Source organism: Myodes glareolus, chromosome 7 (genome assembly GCF_982192425.1).
Source record: "Myodes glareolus chromosome 7, mMyoGla1.1, whole genome shotgun sequence".
NCBI lineage: Eukaryota > Metazoa > Chordata > Mammalia > Rodentia > Cricetidae > Myodes > Myodes glareolus.
The window spans coordinates 94,272,430-94,294,534 of NC_142032.1; the positions used below are offsets into that span (position 1 = coordinate 94,272,430).

Genomic DNA, 22,105 nt, shown 5'->3' on the forward strand with positions numbered 1-22,105 from the left:
CATAATAAAAAATGATTATCAGAATGAAAAGAAGCCTGTAGAGTTGGGGAAAGTCATTGCCAGCTATACCTGAGACAGGGGCTTAATGTCTAATACATAGAGAGAACTGCCAAAATTACCAAAACAAATAAATAAATCGGTAAATGGGCTAATGAACTTGAGATGGTTCTGAGAAGAACTACAAATAACCAACAAGCATTTGAGAATGTATGCAACATCTATATCCATTAAAGAAATGCAAAATATAACTGCTTTAAAATCCATTTCAGCCCATCCATAATGGCTGTCACAAAAACACATGACAGCAAAGACTAACAAGAATGTGGGGAAAGAGAAATCCTTACTCACTGCAGGTAAAAATACAAGCTGGTACAGCCACCAAAAAGTCTGAGGAGATTCCTAAACCTAAAAATAGAACTACCATATTACCCAGCTAGGGGCTGGAGAGATGGCTCCATGGTTAAGATTGCTTGCCATTGCAGAAAACCTGGATTCAATTCCCAGCACCCACATGATAGTTCACAACCATAATTGCAGTTCCTTCAGATCTGATACCCTCTCCTGACCTCTGCAAGTACCAGGCACACACATGGTACACATACATACAGCAGACAAACACTCAAACACACAAATTAAACAAAATTTCACTCCTAAGTATCTACCTGAAGCAATCTAAGTGGATATACTATAAAGATACTTGCACATGCAGTGTTAATTACAGCACTATTCACAATAGCATGAAATGGAATCAGTCTAGATAAAGAAAATGTGGCATATACAGTGGACATTTTCAGCCATAAATAAAAATGAAATCACAATATTTGCAGGGAAATGAACATGAATGGAGATCATCATCATGTTAAATTAAATAAGCTAAAATCAAAGACAAATACCACATTTTCCTTATGTGTGTGTTTGTAGGTCATAAAACTAGAGAGAAGATAGTGAAGGGGTGGAAGAGATATTAAGGGAAGTAGGAAATAGGGTAGTAGGATATATATTAGTTACTTGTCTGTTGTTGTGAAAAAACACCATGACCAACGCAATTTTAAAAATGCTTAGTCAGTCTTAAGGTCTCAGAGGGTTGAAAGTCCATCGTGGCTGAGCACCGTGGCAGCAAGCAGAACTCATGTTGACTGGAGCAACAGAGAGCTCACATCTTGACCTGCAAACAGGATGCAGAGAGGATGCAGTGGGGATACTGGGAATCTTTTGAAGCCTTAAAGCCTCCCAGTGACACACCTCCTCTAAGAAGTCCATACTTCTTAATGTTTCCCAAACAGTTATCCCAACTGGGGACCAAGTATTCAAACATATAAACACGTTGAGGCCATTCTCATCCCAACCACTGCAGGATACATGTAATATAAAGGCAGAAGGTGATATTCTTTGGGAGGAGGAAAGAACTATCAGGAGGGGTTGAGGGATATGAGGGAGGGGTTTGAAAATAAAACAGTATAGCTTAACAACATAAGAACGTTTTCTTATTGTTATATATTTATCTACATTACCTACATTTTATACAAATTTTAATAAGATTATTTAATCCTCTCCCTACATTCCTAAGTTTCACTTACTTACAACATATTATCTTTTTAATATGTTGCTATCTATATTTGTTTTGCTACAATTTCACTTAGAATTTTTTCATCTATTTATGAAACATTGAGTTACATTTAAATTTTTGCATGTATTTAAATAGATAGATACGCACATACGTACATACACAACCATATGTATAGTTTTGAGTGCGGGCCTATGTGCATATCATGCCTCACATATGGAGGTCAGAGGATACCTTGAAGGAATACGTTTTGTCCTTCCATCATTGGAGTCATGGGAATTGAACTCAGGTCATGAGGCTTAGTGGCAAATCCACTGACCCCATCTCACTAGCCTATCTGTTTAACCTCTTTAGCCTGTTTTTAATTGGATTATTTGGGTTGCATTGTGTTAGGCTAGGTTTGGTGATTATCTGTCTGAGTTCCATATATATTATGGGATCTGTTATCAGATGAAGTTTGCAGATATTTTCTCTGTCATACAGGTTATCTCTTAACTCCATTATTTCCATGCTACACAGAAGCTTTTGGATTTGATATAATTCCATTTGTCCATTTTTACTACTGTTGCCTATATTTGGTAGATTATACTATGATTTATAATAAATATTTGATCTTTCCTGTTTCTTGGCACAATTTTCAAAATCTTTGGAATCTCTGAAATTGTTGTCTTTCTTTTGCCAGTAAAATGACTGATGTCTGGAGGATTCTGGGCATCTAAATATAGAGTTGGTAACAAGTTTAGAGGGCTGGAACTTTCATTCCATCAGGAGAAAGCAAGAAACTGAAAGTTTAGCTGGTCACCAGTAAATCATGACTCTAGAATGAAGCCTCTGTAAAGACCCCGAATGACTAGTGATATATAGTTCAGTATCTAGCAATCACACAGTTCTGAGTTAAATTCTCCTGTGTGGGTATGGAGGATGATGATAAGGGTTGGAGAGCTTCCATGTTGCTGAACACAAATAGTCATGTGCCAGCAGTATAGTAAGTTCCTATGTTGAGATCCTTTGGAATCATACCTTGTGCCTGTTATCTGGGTATTTATTTGTATTCTTTAAAGTGTACTTGGTAATGAAACAGCAGCTGTGAGTAAAATGACACCTTCAATGCTGGGAGCCATTCTAGCAAATACCAAGCCCAAAAAGGGGTTTTGGGGAATATCTAATTTATTTCCTGTCTATCAGTTCTGCTAGAGGCCTGTATTTATTATTGATATCCAGAGTTGGAGACAGACTGAGAGATTGATTCCATCATATGTGGAATATGATTAAATCTAGAAAGATAGTGCTAGAATTATGACTTGTATTATAGAATTGAATAGTGTGGCATTAAATATCCACCTATGAACTGGGATTAAAGATGTGTGCCACCACCACCCAGCAATTTTCATCTTGATTTTTTTTGATGGTGGTGATGGGGTGTATGTGTATGGGTATGTAAATATTATGTAACTTTTCCTGGGAAATTGTGAACAAATTTTTTATTTGCACCAGAAAGGAAACAGAAAATAAGCCAAAGTAATAATTCCACCAAAGTCCAACTTATTGGGGCTGCTTCTTACAGGAGCATTGTTGTGTTATGTTTTAGTCTTTTGCCACTTTTGTGAGGCCCACCTCCCAGATCCCAAATAATTTACACATGGAGGCTTACTCTTCGTTATGAATGTCTGGCCTTAGCTTGACTTGTTTCTTGCCAGCTTTTCTTAAATTATCCCAACTACCTTTTGCCTCTGGAATTTTTTTCTTTCTTAATTCTGTATATCTTACTTTCCTTCTTACTCCGTGACTGACTGGGTAACTGACCCCTGATATTCTCCTCGCCTTGTTCTCTTGTTACTATTTCTTCTTTCCTCTGTCTTGGTTCTCCTTGCATTTATTCTCTCTGCCTGCTAGCCTCCCCCCTCCTTGCTCCTGCCTCACTGTTAACCATTCATCTCTATTACAACCATCAGCTGTTTTAAACAGGCACTGTAATACAGCTTCTCAGAGTTAAACAAATGCAGTGTAAACAAAAGTCACACACCTGAAACTAATATTCTGCAACAAAACATAGATGACTCAAAGACAAAGCCCTATCCTGGTATGATTGATGATTCATGAAAGCTGTTTTCCTAGAAGAGCTCCCTTCCCTGCACAGTTTACAACCAACTTGGTCTTAAAGTTTGTTCTCCCTAGCAGTTGTTACTGCTTATAAGGTTGGGAAGAGACCTGCCTTGTCTATTCCATTATGTTACAGGAACTTCCTATGACTCCTAAATAGTTTGCTTCCTGGGCCTTTTAAGTTTTGTTCCTATCCTAAATATTAAGAGTCTTCATCCCTGATGGAATGTTTCAAATCAAAGGAAATTGCTATGCAACACTAGGTATCCTGATTCATGTTTACCTGTGAATTACTCAGGTCAAGGTCAGGTATCTTTCTCAATTATTTTCCACCTTAGTTTTTGAGACATAGTCTTTCACTGAACTTGAAACTCACTGATTTCACTAGTGAAAAACCCCAGGAGCCTTCTACCTCCCCTCTGATATGATAAGATGGTAGGCGTATGCATTGTACCTATCTTTTCACCTAGGGTCTGGTGACCAAAACCAGGACCTCATACTTATCAGCAGGCACTTTATTGGCTAGGCCATTTTCTAGTACCTTCTCTAAACTTTTGTGTACTTGCAAATATAGCCATAGCATAGTTGATTCATTTTCTTTTGTAAGCATATTATGATGGTAACCATTTTAATAGCAGCACGATATTCAAGTGTGTTGATAAGGTGCTGATTATTTGCCTTTTTTTCTCTACAGTGAGCATTAAAGTCACTAACTTTGTAAGGAGTAGCTACTGAAAAAACTCAACAATAAATGGTATGCATGTGCATTTGATTTATATGTCTACTTTCCCAGGCCTGGGATTACATGCCTTGTGGTCCATTGCACTGCCATATCTTGCTTTTACGAGTGCTAGTCACCTAAACTCAGATCTTCATCCTTACACCTCAACTGAGCTACCTCCTCAGTACCCAAATTAAGCTTTTTTTTTTTTTTCTGAGCTTTAGATCCCCTTGCAATTACATGTAGTGAGAGATACGGTCTCGCCTTTTGTCTAATGTACATATTACACTTAGGTCCCTGAAATAATACCCTGTTAGGATCTACTATTCTTTTTGTTTATTACATTATAATAAGTCTTTTATCCTCTCAGCTTGCATTGCCGTTATAAGCACAGTTATTAGGTTTGTCAGTAATCACATACTCTGTGATTATTATCTTCTCACATAGATTTTTAGAAACTTTGTACACAAGAACATGCATGACACTGAGTTAATGAAAATATGGATTTCTAATGAACACTTGAGGATAGGGTGGTTTCATTTGTTTATTTCTAAACTTAGGTTTAAGAATCTCTAAATATTTAAAAACCCCAAATTTATAAATATATTAATGAAAGGAAGGCCAAACTAATATGCTACTATGACGATTTCATGTTTCTCCCTTTAGCAATGTCTCAGGCAGTGAGTACATGAGTGAGAGATGTTACTAAGATCATGTCTTACTACTCCTATTGATCCCACCTATTTCCTATCAACAGCTCTAATAGCACAATAGACAGTACCAGGTGTGCCTCTTAAGATGGTTCCATCTGTAAAGTGTTCTTGCCAGACAATCCTGAATCTAATCAGACCACTAGACATTGCCAGTCCATAGGTAACAGAGACGCCATAAGAATGTTAAATGATAGTACTCAACTATAGTAAGCACTGCTAGAGAAGAGATAAATGGTTTTTTTTTTCAACGAAGTCCAGCTTAGAATAGAACCTAGAGTAGAACTGATCTGAGTGGTTGTCAAACTAATGCTACTATGTATCCTTATTTGAATCCTACCTGAGTTAAACAAAACTGTAAAAGTAACACTGAAGATGAGGGGGAAAGGGAAATTTCTTACAATTGGAAGACAATTGGAAATTCAGACCCCAAGCTGAGATTTTATGTTAAAAAGCAGTAGTTAACTATTTTGAATATTAGATTTGCAAAAACTCTCCATGAAATAGTTTGTTACTGGGATAACCAATGGTACAGATGCCAGTAGGAATCCTATTTCTTGAGACTTCTCTCAAGTATTCCACACACTATTGAGCAGTACTGAAACTCAAGCAGGTTTGGTAGCATGTGCCTATAATCCCATCATTTAGGTGGAGGCCAGGTTATTGTGAGTTCAAGATCATCTTTGGCTACATAGCAAGTTTGTAGTCAGCTAATCCAAAAGAGATCCAAAAGTGGTACTGAAACTGTCACAAGATAACAGTTGACTTGTGTTTTGGTGTTCATGCCCCATTGACTGTTGTAGCAAAGTGTTGGAAACAACCTTATTTGAAACAGAAAGATGCTATATATTCTTACAGTAGAATTCCCAGCTGTAGCTCTGCCGCCTGCTGGCAATGCCTCAGTTTTCTCATGTAACCGAAATGGGAAGTAGTAGTGGACTGCTTTGAGGACTGAATTAACAAATACAGTAAGGGAATCCTCATCTACTTAGATAGTTCTGCATTACTCTTCAAGATCATTACATGTTTATGACATTGGACCTGCCAGCTAGCCTTCATCCCTGAAATGCAGTTTCCCTCTGAGTCCCATAAATGAATTGTGAGCCATTTCTAGCCAGACAGACGTGAGACAGTTCCTGCATACTCACATAACTCCTGATCATCTCCTCAGGTACTGTGTGTCAGTCTGTGAGGGTCTCAATTGGGCCTGCTGTTTGGTGAGCATCATGAGTCTGTTCTCCACATCCTGTCTCATGCTGGGTTTCTTTTGAAAGCTTTGTAGAAAATGAATGGCCCTGTTTAATCTAGTACCTTCAGGGCTATTTTTTCTAGATAAGGAAGGAAGTCAAAACATTCTTAAATATCTTACAAAATTGGATGACTAAGTATCATTTGTTTTTAGGACATAATTATAAGAAGTGTTATGAACTGTAGAGTAAATATTTGTGCCAGAAAAAGGGTAAAAAAGATGTCATTTGACAAGTGTCTCCCATCACCACCCTCTCACCCTCAGGACAGTCACTAAGAGAGCACATGGACCAGTTTGGGAAACCTTCCCAGAAAACGTTTGCTTCAAACCAAAGAAGTGATTGACTAGATGACAGTTTTGTCCATAGTTACTTATTTTCCCAGTTTACTAGACATGTGCTACTGTCACTGGTTCCACTGAATCTGAAACCCTAAAAGGTATCATTGCATCTCTTTACCCATAATTGTATTAAAGTTCCATTTTATAGAATATGGTAATTTTTGTGTCTTAAGGAAAGTGTAATCAGATGTGGTAGAGAAGGCCACTAACCCTATGACACCTTACCTTAATCTGAAGCAGGGGACTCCTGAATTTGAAGCCTGCCTGGGATGATTAGATAGTGAATTCTAGAACAGCTGAGACCCTTCTGTTACATACATACATACATACATACATGCATGCATGCATACATACATACATACCGCCGCCTCATTTCTGTGTGACCTGGGCAAATCTGTTCTCACAGAGTCTCAGATGGTCAGTGAAGACATCCAATATTCCTTCTACCTACTTTTTGCAAAGTTCTGCTTTTATAATTGCCAGCTGAAACTATGATGATATCTAGGCAGAAAAGGTTTCACTGCCCTCTACTGGTACTAAGAACATAGTTGTCCATCGGTACAGTTTCGATACTAAGTGGAACGAGTGTTCCCTCCTCACAATTGGGCTTAGCATGAAATCATCAAGAAATAAGGCGTATTTCATGCTCTAAAGAGATAATATTTTAAGTGCTTGGGAATTAATGATTTCTTATGCATAGCTTAAGCAGATGCTATATCTATTTGTAAACTAACTTGCTGCCACAAACATTACCTTATGGTCCCTTCATTGTGTTGTAATTCTCACCTAGAAAACACACAAACTGTGGCTCTGACTGTTTGGGCCACTGTCATTTTTCACACCATTTTTCTGCCTTTGTTGAAAAAAATTAAGAAAAGTTTTACATATTTATTTAGTTTATGTATAAACAGGAAAATTATTTCAGTGGCTATGTGACCAGGAAAGGCAATATGTAGCATGGCAGAGAGTAATGCTTAAGAAGAAAGGCAGGGCTTCATTAACCCATCAGATTCATGGAGTCTCTCCTAAACCTAGAGACTGATACTGCTCAGTTTTCTGAATTCATCTATATTCATATCTTGTCAAGATTACAGACTGTTTAGAGCTTCCATAGTTTACGGTGTGCTACATTTGTAAGAAATGGTTCTACCTTGGATTATACTCAAGGGGAAGGCAACTTAGAATTATGTTTTGGGGGAGAGGGTATAAGGCAGGGTCTCTCTACATAGTCCTGGCTGTCCTGCAGCTCACTATGTATACTAAACCAGCTTTCACCTCACATAGATCCACCTACCTCTACCTCCCAGGTGCTAGGATCAAAGGCATGCGCCATCACACCCAGCTCAGAATTATGCTTTATCTTATTTAAAGTTTATGTTTCTACAGTCTCTTTGAGACATGTATGGCATGTTTTCTCTCATGCAAAATCTAAGAAGCTCATATGTTTATAATATGACATGAAAGCAGAAGGAGGACTATTTGGAGAGGAAGACAATGGGGAGTGATGGGTAAAAATGAACAAACTACAGTGGTATGAAAATGTCAAAATAAAATTAAAAGTCTCATTCAGAATAGGTCTTTGTACTGAAGTGAAGATCTAAAATGTATAAACCACTCACTGGGGTCTTTATGCAGAATCTAGAAGGAACACATGATTCAGTGCAGTTTCTGCTACCACAACAAGCAGAACTACACATTTTTGCCCATGAATTCTCATGGAAGAAAACATCTGAAGTGAGCAAATGAGGCATCATGAAAACCAAACACGACCTTCCCCTCTTTCTGCCTCATGGTCAGCATCTATTTATACCTTATAGAAGGAACTGTAGTTATAGCTAGTCACCTCCATAGCAGTGCAGAGCCTTGTCTTAAAAGGAACTTGCATCATATATGGCACATTGATTCTTGCAGGCAAAATCGCAGTCACCCTGCTTGTAAGTGTGTAAGGCTAAATTTCATGGTATACTTGGTGCTTGCTCTAGCTTGAGGGTTGGTATGCCCTAGATCAAGAGGAAAGTTATTTCAAACATAGCATTCCACTGGTATCTTACTTATGTTACAGAAGTCTAAAAATGAACTTTTGCTTCATAATTATGTATATAACCTTAACGGTAATGATCTTTAGTATTGAACATTTCAGAAGAGAATTTGGCTTATTAAATTGCTTAAAAAGGAAATTTATCAGAAATTATACTTCTAATTACAAAAAACAGATTCATTCAATACAGAAGATGAAATGGATCACAATTTTTCAATATTTCCTGTTATGTTATTTATTATTTGCTAAGAAGTGGTGAATTGATTATTTAATGTATTTTTAAAATACACCATAGTCAGAAACGGTGGTATGCACTTCTGTAATCTTAGCACTCATAAGCTAAGACAAGAAGATTGAGTTCTGAGACAGCCTGGGCTGAATAGTAAGACCCTGTATCCCAAAAAAAAATAATAATAATAATTAAAATTTATGGACCAGTGGAAAAAGATATTTTTCTGGAAGCCTGAAATTTTGATTTCGGTCCTCAGAATCCACATGGTAAGAGAGAGCCTACTCTATAGGTTGTCCTCCAGTGTCTGAACACAGGCTATAGCGCATGCACACACACAGAGAGAGAGAGAGAGAGAGAGAGAGAGAGAGAGAGAGATAAACATAAAAATCATAAATGGAAGTAAGGTAAATTTTTGATAACTAAGAGTTTTATGTTTAGGTTGTGTTGGGTTTTAGTGTGCATCCCAGTTATAACTACACAGTACCCACCCTGTACACACCAGAGTACACACCAGACTATACTTTTTGTATAGTCTATAATTCAAAGAATTACATTAATTCTGTAATAGTGTAGCTACTGTTAAAATTCACATTTGGGTAAAAAGTAAACAAGACTTTAAAGAATTTCATAGAGCACCCTCAGTTGTCAGTTGAACATGAGTACAGTATTGATTGCTAAGCCTTTAAAGAAATCTTTGTGTCACCTCTACAATTAACTGTAGCACCTGTGACCATCTGAACTGTCATAATCTGCCTGCACCGTGCTGATAGATATTACATGTTCTTGCAGAAACTTGCCCCTGGAGTTAGCCAGTTTGCCTACACCTGTGTTCAGGACCACCCCATTTGGACAAATCAGCAGTTCTGGGAGACAACTTTTTACAGTGCAGTACAGGAGCAGGTTCGCTCCCTGTATCTCACAGCAAAGGAAGACAATCATGCTCCACATCTCAAGCAGAAGGTAAGAGAAAAAGGGTACTTGGATGTGGTTGGGATTGACTTTAAGGAACACTCAGGCAGATGTTCCTAGGGCAAAGGGACTCTACCTACTTTGTTCCTGGGTGTTAGGGAGTCCTGTGGTGAACATCTTTCTTTCTTTGATTCCGCACTATATTTTTTAATAATGACCTCATACTACAATTCTTTAGCACTAGAATTGTTTTGTTATATTTTGATAAGAATTCCTTAAAAACCGAATAGAAGAAACAAACCTAAAATAGGCCCAGGTATAAGCCTCTAACTGCTTACTTCCTTGAAGAAATCCAATTTTAACTCAGAAATAGAATGTTTTTATGTGGCATGCTCAAGGCCTTGAGTTCAGTTACCAGCACTGGAAGAGGAAGAGAAGAAATTGAAGTTAAGTGACTAAAAAGACAAATGTAAAAATTCAGTAGTCCTATTCCAAAATATGTCAGCAATAACCAGTCTTCCTTTATTTATTCTGTGTGTATGTATTAGTAGTATTTGCTCTCTACACATATATTTAAATACCAGGAAAATTAAAATTAAAATACTCCATTTTTAAATGTCATTTACTAGCTCTCTTTATACTGACTAATCACATTACCCCATACTTCCTCATTGGTGAAGTGTGTAGCTGTCACTGCTGAAGATTTTCATATATAATATATATAAGGCTTACTAAGAGTTCTTGGCACACACTAAGTAGTTAGTATTAGAAATCATCTTTCTCATGAACTGAACTTAAAGCAGCCTAAAAGACTTATTGTTGATTCACTTCAAAGTGATTTTAAGATCAGCCTTTTTGAACTGCAGATTCTTGGGAAGATATCACTGCAGACTCTGTCCATCATCTTCCACTTTAACTTGTGTCTAGATAGGATGGATTACCCTAAGCATCTGAGAGAAGCTACATAGTCATATTCCAATACATCTGTGATTCATCGTCTTAAAAAAATATTGATTTATTATTAAGTAGAAGAATAGAAACTAATAACAAATAGCATTGACATGTTTCTGATTGTTATAGTTCAAATGTGAATTGTTTCCTTAATTAAATTAATATTCAGATTTATTATTGTTGTTGTTGAAACACAAAATGTACCACTTAAGGTATAACATAACAGATGCAGAGACTCTTCCTGGGGCCACACCCAGGAATAATCAGACTGTTAGGATTTCTTTGCTAATTTTATATATTTTTTAATTGATTTTTATTGAGCTCTACATTTTTCTCTGGTCCCCTTCCTTTCTCTTCCCTCCCCTTCAGTCCTGTCCCAAAGTACCCATGCTCCCAATTTACTTCAGGAGATCTTGTCTTTTTCTACTTTCCATGGAGATTAAATCCATACATGTCTCCTCATTGTTCTCTAAGTTCTCTGAGATTGTGATTTGTAGGCTGGTTTTCTTTGCTTTAAGTTTAAAAACCAATTATGAGTACATATGATAATTGTCTTTCTAGGTCTGGGTTACCTCACTCAAAATGATGTTTTCTAGCTCCATCCACTTGCCTGCAAATTTCAAGATGTCGTTATTTTTTCTGCTGTATAGTACTCCATTGTGTAAATGTACCACATTTGCCTTATCCATTCTTCAGTCAAAGGGCATTTAGGTTGTTTACAGGTTCTGGCTGTGACAAACAATATGCTGCTATGAACATAGTTGAGCACATGTCCTTGTGGCATTATTGAACATCCTTTGGATATATACCCAAAAGTGGTATTACTGGGTCTTGAGGAACGTTGTTTCTTAATTTTCTGAGAAATCGCCACACTGATATCCAAAGGGGTTGTACCAGCTTGCATTCCCACCAGCAATGCAGAAATGTTCCCTTTTCCCTATATCCTCTCCAGCATAAGTTGTCATCAGTGTTTTTGATCTTGACCATTCATACAGATATAAGATGGAATCTCAGAGTTGTTTTGATTTGCATTTCTCTGATGACTAAGGATGTTGAGCATTTCATTAAATGTCTTTCAGCCATTTTAGATTCCTTTGTTGAGAGTTTTCTGTTTAGGTCTGTACTCCATTTTTTATTGGATTGTCTGTTCTTTTAATGACCAATTTCTTGAATTCTTTGTATATTTTAGAGATCACACCTTTGAAGTGGGGTTGGTGAAGATCTTTTCCCATTCTATAGGCTGTTGTTTTGTCTTGTTGACCATGTCCTTTGCTTTACAGAAGCTTTTCAGTTTCAGGAGGTCCCATTTATTAATTGTTTATCTCAGTGTCTGTGCTACTAGGGTTATATTTAGGAAGTGAGTGGTCTCCTGTGCCAATGCGTTCAAGTGTATTTTCCACTTTCTCTTCTATGAGGTTCAGTGTGGTTGGCTTTATGTTGAGGTCTTTGATCCAGAGTTTTGTGCATGGTGATAGATATGGGTCTATTTTCATTCTCCTACATATTAACATTCAGTTATGACAACACCATTTGTTAAATATGATTTCTTTTTCCATATGATATTTTTTGTTTTTTGTCAAAAAATCAAGTATTTGAAAATATGTGAATTAATATCTGGGTCTTCAATTCAGTTCCATCGGTCCTCCTGTCTGTTTTTTATACCAATACCAGGCTGTTTTCAGTACTGTATCTCTGTAGTAGAGTTTGAAGTCAGGAATTGTGATGCCTCCAGAAATTCTTTTATTGTACAGGATTGTTTTGACTATCCAGGGCTTTTGCTTTTCCATATGAAGTTGAGTACCGTTCTTTCAAGGTCTGTGAAGAATTTTGCTGGCATTTTGATGGGCATTGCATTGAATCTCTAGATTGATTTTGGTAAGATTGCCATTTTTACTATGTTAATTCTACATACCCAAGCATACTCAAGAGCATGGGAGATCTCTCCACTTTTTAGTGTCTTCTTCAATTCCATTCTTCAAAGATTTAAAGTTCTTGTCATATAGAACTTCCACTTGTTTAGTTAGGGTTACTCTGAGATATTTTATGCTGTTTGTGGCTATTGTGAATGGTGATGTTTCTCTGATTTCTTTCTTAGCCCATTTATCAGCTGTGTACAAGAGAGCTACTGATTCTTTTGAGTTAATCTTGTATCCTGGTACATTACTGAAAGTGTTTATGAATTGTAGAAGTTCCTTGGTAAAATTTTTGGGGTCACTTATGTAAACTATCATATCATCAGCAAATAGTGAATGTTTGACTTCTTTACTGATTTGTATCCCCTTAATCTCCTTTTGTTGTCTTACTGCTCTAGCTAGGACCTCAAGAACTATATTGACTAGATATGGAAAGAGTAGACAACCTTGTCTTGTTCCTGATTTCAGTGATATCACTGTGAGTTTCTCTCCATTTAGTTTGATGTTGGCTGTTGGCTTGCTGTATACTGCCTTTATTATGTTTAGGTATGTTCCTTGTAATCCCTACTCTCCCCAAGACCTTTATCATAAAGGGATGTTATATTTTGTCAAAAGCTTTTTCAGCATCTAATGAGATGATCATGTGTTTTTTATTTTTCAGTTTGTTTATGTGGTGGATTACATTAACAAATTTTTGTATGTTGAACCATCCCTACATCTCTGGGATGAAGCCAACTTGATCATGGTACATGTTGGTTCTGATATGTTCTTGAATTTGATTTGCCAGTATTTTATTGAGTGTTCTTGCATCAGTGTTTTATGAATGAGATTGGTCTGTAATTCTCTTTCTTAGTTTTGTCTTTTTGTAGTTTGGGTATCAGGGTAATTGTAGCCTCATAAAAAGAGTTTGGTAATGTTTCTTCTATTTCTATTGTGTGAAACAACTTGAGGAATATTGGTATTAGTTCTTCTTTGAAAGTCTTGTAGAATTCTGAACTGAAACCATCTGGTCCTGGACTTATTTTGGTTGGGAGACTTTTGATGACTTTCTATTTCTTAATTAGTTATAGGTCTGTTAAATTTGTTTATCTGGTCTTGATTTAATTTTGATAAGTGATATTTATCCAGAAAGTTATCCATTTCCTGTTAAATTTTCCAATTTTGTGTAGTATGGGTTTTTGAAATATGACCTGATGATTTTCTGGATTTCCTCTGTGTCTGTTGTTATGTACCCCTTTTCATTTCTTATTTTATTAATTTGGGTATTCTCTCTCTGCCTTTTGGTTTGTTTGGATAAAGGTTTGTCTATTTTGTTGATTTTTCTCAAAGAACTAACTCTTTGTCTCATTGATTCTTTGTATTTTTTTTGTTTCTATTTTGTTGATTTCACCTCTTAATTTGATTAATTCCTGCCATCTAGTTCTCTTGGGTGAGTTTGCTTCTTTTTGTTATAGAATTTTCAAATGTTCTGTTAATTCACTAGCCTGGGATTTTTCCAGCTTCTTTATGTAGGCATTTAATGCTATGAATGTTCCTCTTAAAACTGTTTTCATTGTATCCCATAAATTTGGGTATGTTGTGTGGTCATTGAATTATACGAAGTCTTTAATTTCTCCCCTTATTTCTTCCTTGACCCATTGATGATTCAGATGACCATTTTTTAATTTCCATGTGTTTGTGGGATTTCTGGGATTAGTATTACTGTTGAATTCTAATTTTAAGCCATGGTGATCTGATAAGATACATGGGGTTACTCCAATTGTTTTTGTCTCTGTTGAGCTTTGTTTGGTTACCTAGTATGTGATCAGATTTTGAGAAGGTTCCATAAGGTGCTGAGAAGATGGTATATTATTTTATGTTTGGGTGGAATGTTCTACAGATGTCTGTTAAGTCCATTTGAGTCATAACATCTGTTAGTTCCCATATTTCTTTGTTAATTTTCTGTCTGACAAACCTGTTCAGTGGTGAGAGTGGAGTGTTGAAGTCTCCTACTATTAGTATGTGGGGTTTAATGTATGATGATTTAAGCTTTAAAAGTATTTAGTTGGAAATTTTTTTCCAACCCTTGCTCTGAGGTGATGTCTGTTTGTGAGGTTGAGTTGTGTTTCTTATGTGCAGCCGAAGAATCGTATCCAATTTGTTAGCCTGTGTCTTTTTATAGGTGAGTTGAGTCCATTTATATTAAGGGATATTAATGACCAGTGATTGCTATCTCCTGTTAATTTAGTTTTTGTTGTTGGTTATGTTAATTTGTGTGTTTTTCCCTTCTTTGGGACTTGCTGCTGTGAGATCATCAAATGTCTGTGTTTTTGTTGATGTAGCCAACTTCCTTGGGTTGGAGTTTTCCTTCTAGTACTTTGTGTACAACTGGGTTTGTGGCTAGGTATTAGTTAAATCTGGTTCTGTCATGGAATATCTTGTTTTGTCTTTCTATGGTGATTGAAAGTTTTGCTCAGTATAGTAATCTGTGCTGCTATTCATGGTCTCAGTGTCTGCAGAATGCTTGACCATGACCTTTTGACTTTCATCGTCTCCAATGAGAAGTCGGGTATAATTCTGATAGGTCTCCCTTTATATGTTACTTGGCATTTTTCTTTTGCAGCCCTTAATATGCTTTCTTTATTTTGTATGTTTAATGTTTTGATTATTATGTGGTGAGGGGCCTGTTTTTTTTTTTGATCCAGTCTATTTGGTGTTCTGTAAGCTTCTTGTATCTTCACAGACATATCTTTCTTTACGTTGGGAAAGTTTTCTTCTATGATTTTGTTAAATATATTTTCTGTGCCTTTGAGTTGAACTTCTTCTCCTTCTTCTATACCTATTATTCTAGGTTTGGTCTTTTCATGGTGTCCCATATTTCCTGAATATTTTATGCTAAAGTTTTATCAGATTTAATCTTTTGTTTGGCTAATGAATCTATTTCCTCTATTGCGTCTCTCTTCCATCTCTTGTATTCTGCTGTTTATGATTACATTTGTGGTTCCTGATAGTTTTCTCATGATTTCTGTTTCTATAATTCCCTCAGCTTGTGTTTTCTTTATTGTCTCTATTTCAGTTTTCAAGTCTTGAATAGTTTCTTTCATATGTTTCACTGCTTTTTCATGGTTTCCTTTAATGGATTTGCTGATGTTTGATGTCTTCTAATTTTTTGTCTTTTCCTCCATTTCTTTGAGGGAATTTCTCATTTCCTCTTTAAGAGTTTCAAGCATTCTTCTGAAGTTATTTTTAGGTCATTTTCTTCTGCTTCATTTATATTTGGTTGTTCAAGTCTTGCTATTGTAGGGTCTCTAGATTTTCCTGGTGCCATGTTGCTCTTTGTGGTGTTGCATGTGTTCCTACCTTTTCTACTCATCTTTTCCTCTAATTGGTGTGGTTGGGGCTGTCTGTGACTCTAGTGATTAATATTCTAGGTGCCAGTGAATCCAAGGCTCAGATGGTTATTCCTCATGGTACAATCAATGCCATAGTTCTAGTTACCCCTTTGGTCACTGTGTGTTTCTGGAGGTCACTCAGAGCTCCCAGGGTTTGCTCAGCTCCCGTGGAGTTTGCTGTCTCAGGCCTGCTCTGGTCTAGCTTCACAGCTCAGACCTGTTTCTGTAAATGTCCCTGGTCTGGATCTGCTCATGCAGAGATCCCTGGCATGGGGTTGGTCTGCAAAGGTCTCTGGCTCCAATCTTCTCCCTCTGAGGCCCCAGACTTGGAAGCAGCTGGACCCGCAGAGGACCTGGCTCAGGCCTACTTCCTCAGAGGTCCCAGACTCACGCCTGAACCCACAGAGGTCCTGGCTCAGGCCTAGCTCCTTGGAGGTTCCAAATTCATGCCCAGATTCGCAGGGGTCCTAGCTCAGGTCTACTCCCTAGAAAGTCCCAAATTCATTCCTGGACCTGCAGCGGTCTTTGGCTCTGGCCCACTCACTCAGCAGTTGCTCACCTATATCTGCTCCTATGGAGTTCACTGTCTCAGGCTCGATCCAACCTAGGTTGCTGGCTCAGTCCCGTGCCCATGGAGCTTGTCACCGTAGGCCTGTTGCAGTCTAGGTTGCTGGCCTCTTCTTCATGAATTTTTAAGCAACTGTGATTTGCTGACATTGATATATCTACAAAGCATTCATACAGCAATTGTGTCACAGCTGTTATGTCCTTCCTTCTGAAAAAGAAACCTATCATCTCTGGGCCCTAAATTAGATACAGTATATGTTTTAGCTTTCCCTGGCTAGATAAAATACTTTGCAGATGTGAGTTGCTATTACCAGCTATCTCTTCAGCCTTGTAGGAAACCCATCTTTAAAATTCCAGGGTTGTTTTTGTGTGTGTGTGTGTGTGTGTGTGTGTGTGTATACACGTGTGATGTTTAACTATCACATTATAAGGAGATCTAGCTGTACTTTTTGTGACCTTGATCATTCCATTTCCTCTCAAAGAGCAGAAGACAAAAAGATAATCATTTTGGCAGATACTACTGAAGTGTCCCTGCAAGGGCATTTATGGGAAATCTTTGTTAATTTTTGTAACTAGTAGCTTCAAAGGGGTAAATCCACAGAGTGAGGTGTAAACACAGTGAGATGTTTGAGTGAGAAACATGCATCTGTGTTTTGCTACTGCTCCTTTGAATTTGCCATGTGGTGCCAACAAAAGCATGCAGGCCAGGGGTAAACACTGCAGTGCACTTTGGTTGTTATGCTGAGTTTCACTCTGGTAATACAGGTACTTAATAAATGCTTCCCATGATTTTCAAGAGACTCAGCCCAACATGCTGATGTCCATTAGTCATCCCAGCACTTGGGGTGAGGGTAGGAGGCTCAAGAGTTCACAGTCATTTCAGCATACAATTCAAGATGAGATCCTTTCTCAAAATAAAAAAGGAAATCCATTTTCCTGGTCTTTAAATATTTTCTTGATATTATTTTTAAAAATTGTATATACTGATAAAAACTATACTAAAAGATACAGAATATCCCAAGAGAAGACCTAGATTTAAGTCATGGACAGATTTCAGTACCTTCCATGTCTGTGGAGCACACATGCAGTGACGGGTATTCATCCTTGGAGCACACATGAGATGACAGGTATTAACCCTTGGAGCACACATGCAATGATGGATATTCACCCTTGGGCACACATGCAGTAATAGATATTCACCCTTGACTTGTTTTGCTTTATCTTCTGGGTTAAGCTTCCCGATGGCCAACATCAAGAGAAGACAGCAATGGACTTGGCAGCCGAGCAGCTTCGCCTTTGGCCTACTCTGAGCAAGTCAACTCAGCAGGAGCTGGTGCAACATGAAGAAAGCACTGTCTTCAGTCAAGCCATTCACTTTGCAAACTTAATGGTTAACCTGCTAGTCCCACTAGACACAAGTAAAAACAAGCTCCTTCGAGCATCAGCTCCAGGAGACTGGGAAAGTGGGAGCAACAGCATTGTCACAAACAGGTACTAAGATGGAGCACGCAGCTCCTTCTCTTCTCCTAGTAATCATACCTCAGCAGAAACAGCACATATTACTGTATGTATTTCAGAATTGACCATTTTCCCCATCTATAGCTTGCTCATCCTTTCTGTTACAAACAAACTTCTTCATCCTGCATACTCTGACACACACATATACTTTCTTCTGTTTTATGACCTAATCTGGCAGTCCATTACTACTGATATGGCCATCAGTTACATTCTGCTAAAGCAAAGTGCTCTGAAAAATGACGGGTGAGCAACTTCTTGTCAAAGTGATTGTTTCTTGGCCCTCTTGCTTCTCAATTTATCAACAGAATTTGTCTAATTATGGTGTGTAAATTATTTTTCACTGCTATGACCAAAATACCTGAGAGAAATAAGAGAAGTGCTTATTTCTGAGGGTTTTTTGACATTTCAGTCCATTATTGCCTGGCCCATGAGCTTGGACAGACTATCATGGTAGCAAGAGTTTGTGGCAGTGTAAACAGAGACCAGGAAACTAAAGCGCAGTCTCCATTTACATGGCAGAGAAGCTTCTCTACCTCATTTCACACAAGAAGCAGAGAGAAGGGATTGTAGGAAAGGACCAAGCAAGAACTGTGACAAAGATACATTCCCATTCCTACTCTTTACCACCTTCCCAATAGAACCATCATATTACCAATAAACACTCCAGAACCATCCAGATCTAATTACTTCTCAGCTCACAAGCAAGGCCCCAGTTCACGAGCCTATAGGGTCCTTTTCATATTCAAACAATAAAAACTGTCCTGAACTTTTCCTTCTTCTCTGTTCTCCAGTGATTTCCCATGTTTCAAGACTAAAATCTTTGCTATGACCTGCAAGGCCTGTAGGAACTGTACACTGACTATGACTCTCTTCTTACTTCTGTTATTCTTTTTGTCAACCAGCCTGACCTTTTCACTAACGCTGATCCTCAGACACTCTGAGGATAGTGCTGCCTGCTTGTTATTCCCTCAGACTACAATACCCTGTCTGAAGTAGTCCCCAGAATCTCACTTGCTTTAGATTTTGGATTAAATGTTACCCATCACATACGTTTTGTTCGCTTTTAAGTGTCCAGATTGTCTGTCATTATTTTTTACTCTAATTGGTTGGTTTTATTATAGTGTTTTCCATAACTTGATTTCTTCCTGTTTTCATTTCTCTTTTATTCTTGTTTTTGGTTTTTGGAGGTATGGTATTGATTTTGGGGTTTTTTGAGACCAGATCTCACTAGGCTGGCCTCAAGCTTGTAATCATCCTATCAGCTTCCCGTGCTGTTCTGTAGTATCACAATCTGGCATATTTTCACATCTGCACAGTATCTGTGTCCTTTCTTTGTTGTGTTCATTGTTCAGTCCTCTACATCTTTGCAGATAGTAGGTGCTGTGTAAAAATGCTTACCTGAATAGGTGCTTGAACGAATGAACAAATGAGCAGCAGTTTTAGCTCTTTATCATAGGTGCGCAACAACTCCTGCTAGTTGTAGTTCTCATAAACTTTTGTCAGACTCCTTCAGACAGCTCCTTTTCCCCTTTTTATTCAGTCCTGCTTCATTTCATTTCAGATGTGTTGCCTTGTCCTGGAAGAAGAATGTGGCTTCACAGTGGCTCTAAGGGTTGTGATTTACTGCAAGGGAGGAGTGCAGGGGGAGTGCAGGGGAGCTGGGAGAGAAATTCTGGCAAGAGAAAGAGGGTCATAACAATCGCATTCTTCCATGTGGAAGAACATGTAGATTTCTCAAAAGGGTTCGTTCAATCTGCCTACCAAGGTACACGTTCCACAGTCACTAGCATCAGCCACATCCCTCTTGCCTCTCCGTAACGATCAACGTGGAAAGACAAGTTTTGTTTAGAAGGTTCTGGTAGCAGAGAATAAATGACACAGTATTCCTTTGCTTTATTTTCTGTGGTTTGTAAGTTCCTTTTGGGAGAGTAATAGAAGGTATTGCTTACAAAACTAAATCTTAGCCCAATAGATGATGCTTAAACATAGGCACATAGAAAGCAGCATTTCACACCTGCCATTTAGAGAAAGAAACCCTTCTACTCAGTGTACACCCTCTGTAAAGGGTCTGTGATGTTGTCATTTTCTTTTTCTTAATTTGAGACCTGACCATGATTTTTTCCTTAACTCTCTTAGTATCGCAGGAAGTGTAGCCGAGAGCTATGATACAGAGAGTGGGTTTGAAGACTCAGAAAATAATGATGTTGCCAACTCCGTTGTAAGGTTCATTGCCCGATTTATTGACAAGGTTTGCACAGAGAGTGGAGTGACTCAGGACCACATCAGGAGTCTCCACTGCATGATACCAGGTAATGTAATGGATCACCACACATAGGCTAAGGAATCAGAGTGCTCCAGGGACCTAGGTCCCAGGACAGTGTCTGTGCTCCTGCTTTTTATTTCTTTTACTGTTGTTTTATTTTTTAAGACAAGGTCTTGTGTAACCCAAGCTAACCTCACATCACAGTATACCCAGGCTGGCCTTGATTTCCTGATCCCCAGCTTGTACTTTCCAAGTGCTAGGATTATAGGCATGTGCCACCGTGACAGGTTCTAAAGTTTTATTTCATTGTGGCAAATACATAGCATAAGAGTTACATTAATTATATTCACAGTGTTCTATAAATCACCATTATTTCCTAAACTTTTCAGTCTCTCAAAATACATATTTGGTAACTAATATTAGGTAATAAATTTTGTTTCTTCAGTCCCTGCCTCTGGAAATAGCTAACCAGCTTTCTGTTTTCATGAACTTTTCTGTTCTAATGATTTTACATATGTAGAGTCATATAATGTTTCAATTTTGTGTCCAGTTTTTTTCACTTAGCATATGTTTACAGGGTTCATCCATGTGTTACTTCACTCATTTTTTATGGTTGAATACTATTCCATTCTATGGATATATCTTACTTGCTCAGCCATTCATTTGTCGATGGAGACTTGGGTTTTTCTACTTCTAGAGATTTGTGAATGATGATTCTATGAATATTTGCTTACAGGTATCTGAGTATTTATTTTCAATTTTTTAGTTGTATATACCTAAGAATAGAATTGTAGTAAAAAGGAGCGGCGGGCTGCATTCCTACCACCCAGCTTTACGCCCAAAATAACAACACACAAATTGTATTCATTCAAATACTGCCTGGCCCATTATCTGTAGCCTCTTATTGGCTAACTCTTACATATTGATCTAACCCATTTCTAATAATCTGTGTAGCACCATGAGGTGGGGACTTACCGGGACAGATCCTAACCTGCGTCTGTCTCGGAGGGGAGAGTCATGGCCACTGCCTCATTGCCTTCTTCCCAGCATTCTGTTCTGTCTACTCCACCCACCTATGTTCTGACCTATCTGGCCAAGCAGTTTCTTTATTAATTAGCCAATGAAAGCAACAGAAATCCGGAAGACCCACCTATATCATAGAATTTTATGGATTGCATGGTTATTGTATTTTAACTTTTGGAGAAACTATCAAACTTTATTAGTTTTTCATTCTAAAATCTCTGTAATTTGCTTTTGTTCTCTCTGGTTTATTTTCTTTCCTTTTGAATCCTCTGACTCATCCTAGGAATTGTAGCTATGCACATTGAGACCCTAGAGGCAGTGCATCGAGAGAGTAGAAGACTTCCACCTATCCAGAAGGTAATGACTCCACACTGTGTTTTCATGGTGCAGCCGCCCTTGCAGAGCACAGCAGCAGTGGGCTTCTTCTCAGCTGCTTTCAGTTTGGATGGTGCAGTGAAGGTTCTGGGGAGTTTGCCATATAGAATTTTGTAAACCACTGAAATACGAATGCTGTCTTTTTTATGATTCAACAAAAGAACAGCAGTAACCTCTTGTTAACTCTACTTTTATACGGAGGTCATAAATTATAAATAATTCTGATTCCCAAGACCAATCCCAGGGTTTATATACCTTCCTC

The 22,105-nt window shown here is 37.9% G+C and overlaps 1 protein-coding gene across 6 annotated transcripts in view; it reads left to right on the top strand.

Moving 5' to 3' along the window:
• Positions 1-22,105, top strand: part of Sbf2 (SET binding factor 2) — a 382,011-nt gene that overhangs the window by 283,329 nt on the left and 76,577 nt on the right. For all 6 annotated transcript variants that reach the window (XM_085692888.2, XM_085692889.2, XM_085692890.2 and 3 more), the window contains 4 exons: positions 9,743-9,913; positions 17,899-18,155; positions 20,319-20,491; positions 21,752-21,825. In XM_085692888.2, the coding sequence (XP_085549014.2) occupies positions 9,743-9,913; positions 17,899-18,155; positions 20,319-20,491; positions 21,752-21,825 (675 nt within the window). The remainder of the gene's footprint in view (positions 1-9,742; positions 9,914-17,898; positions 18,156-20,318; positions 20,492-21,751; positions 21,826-22,105) is intronic.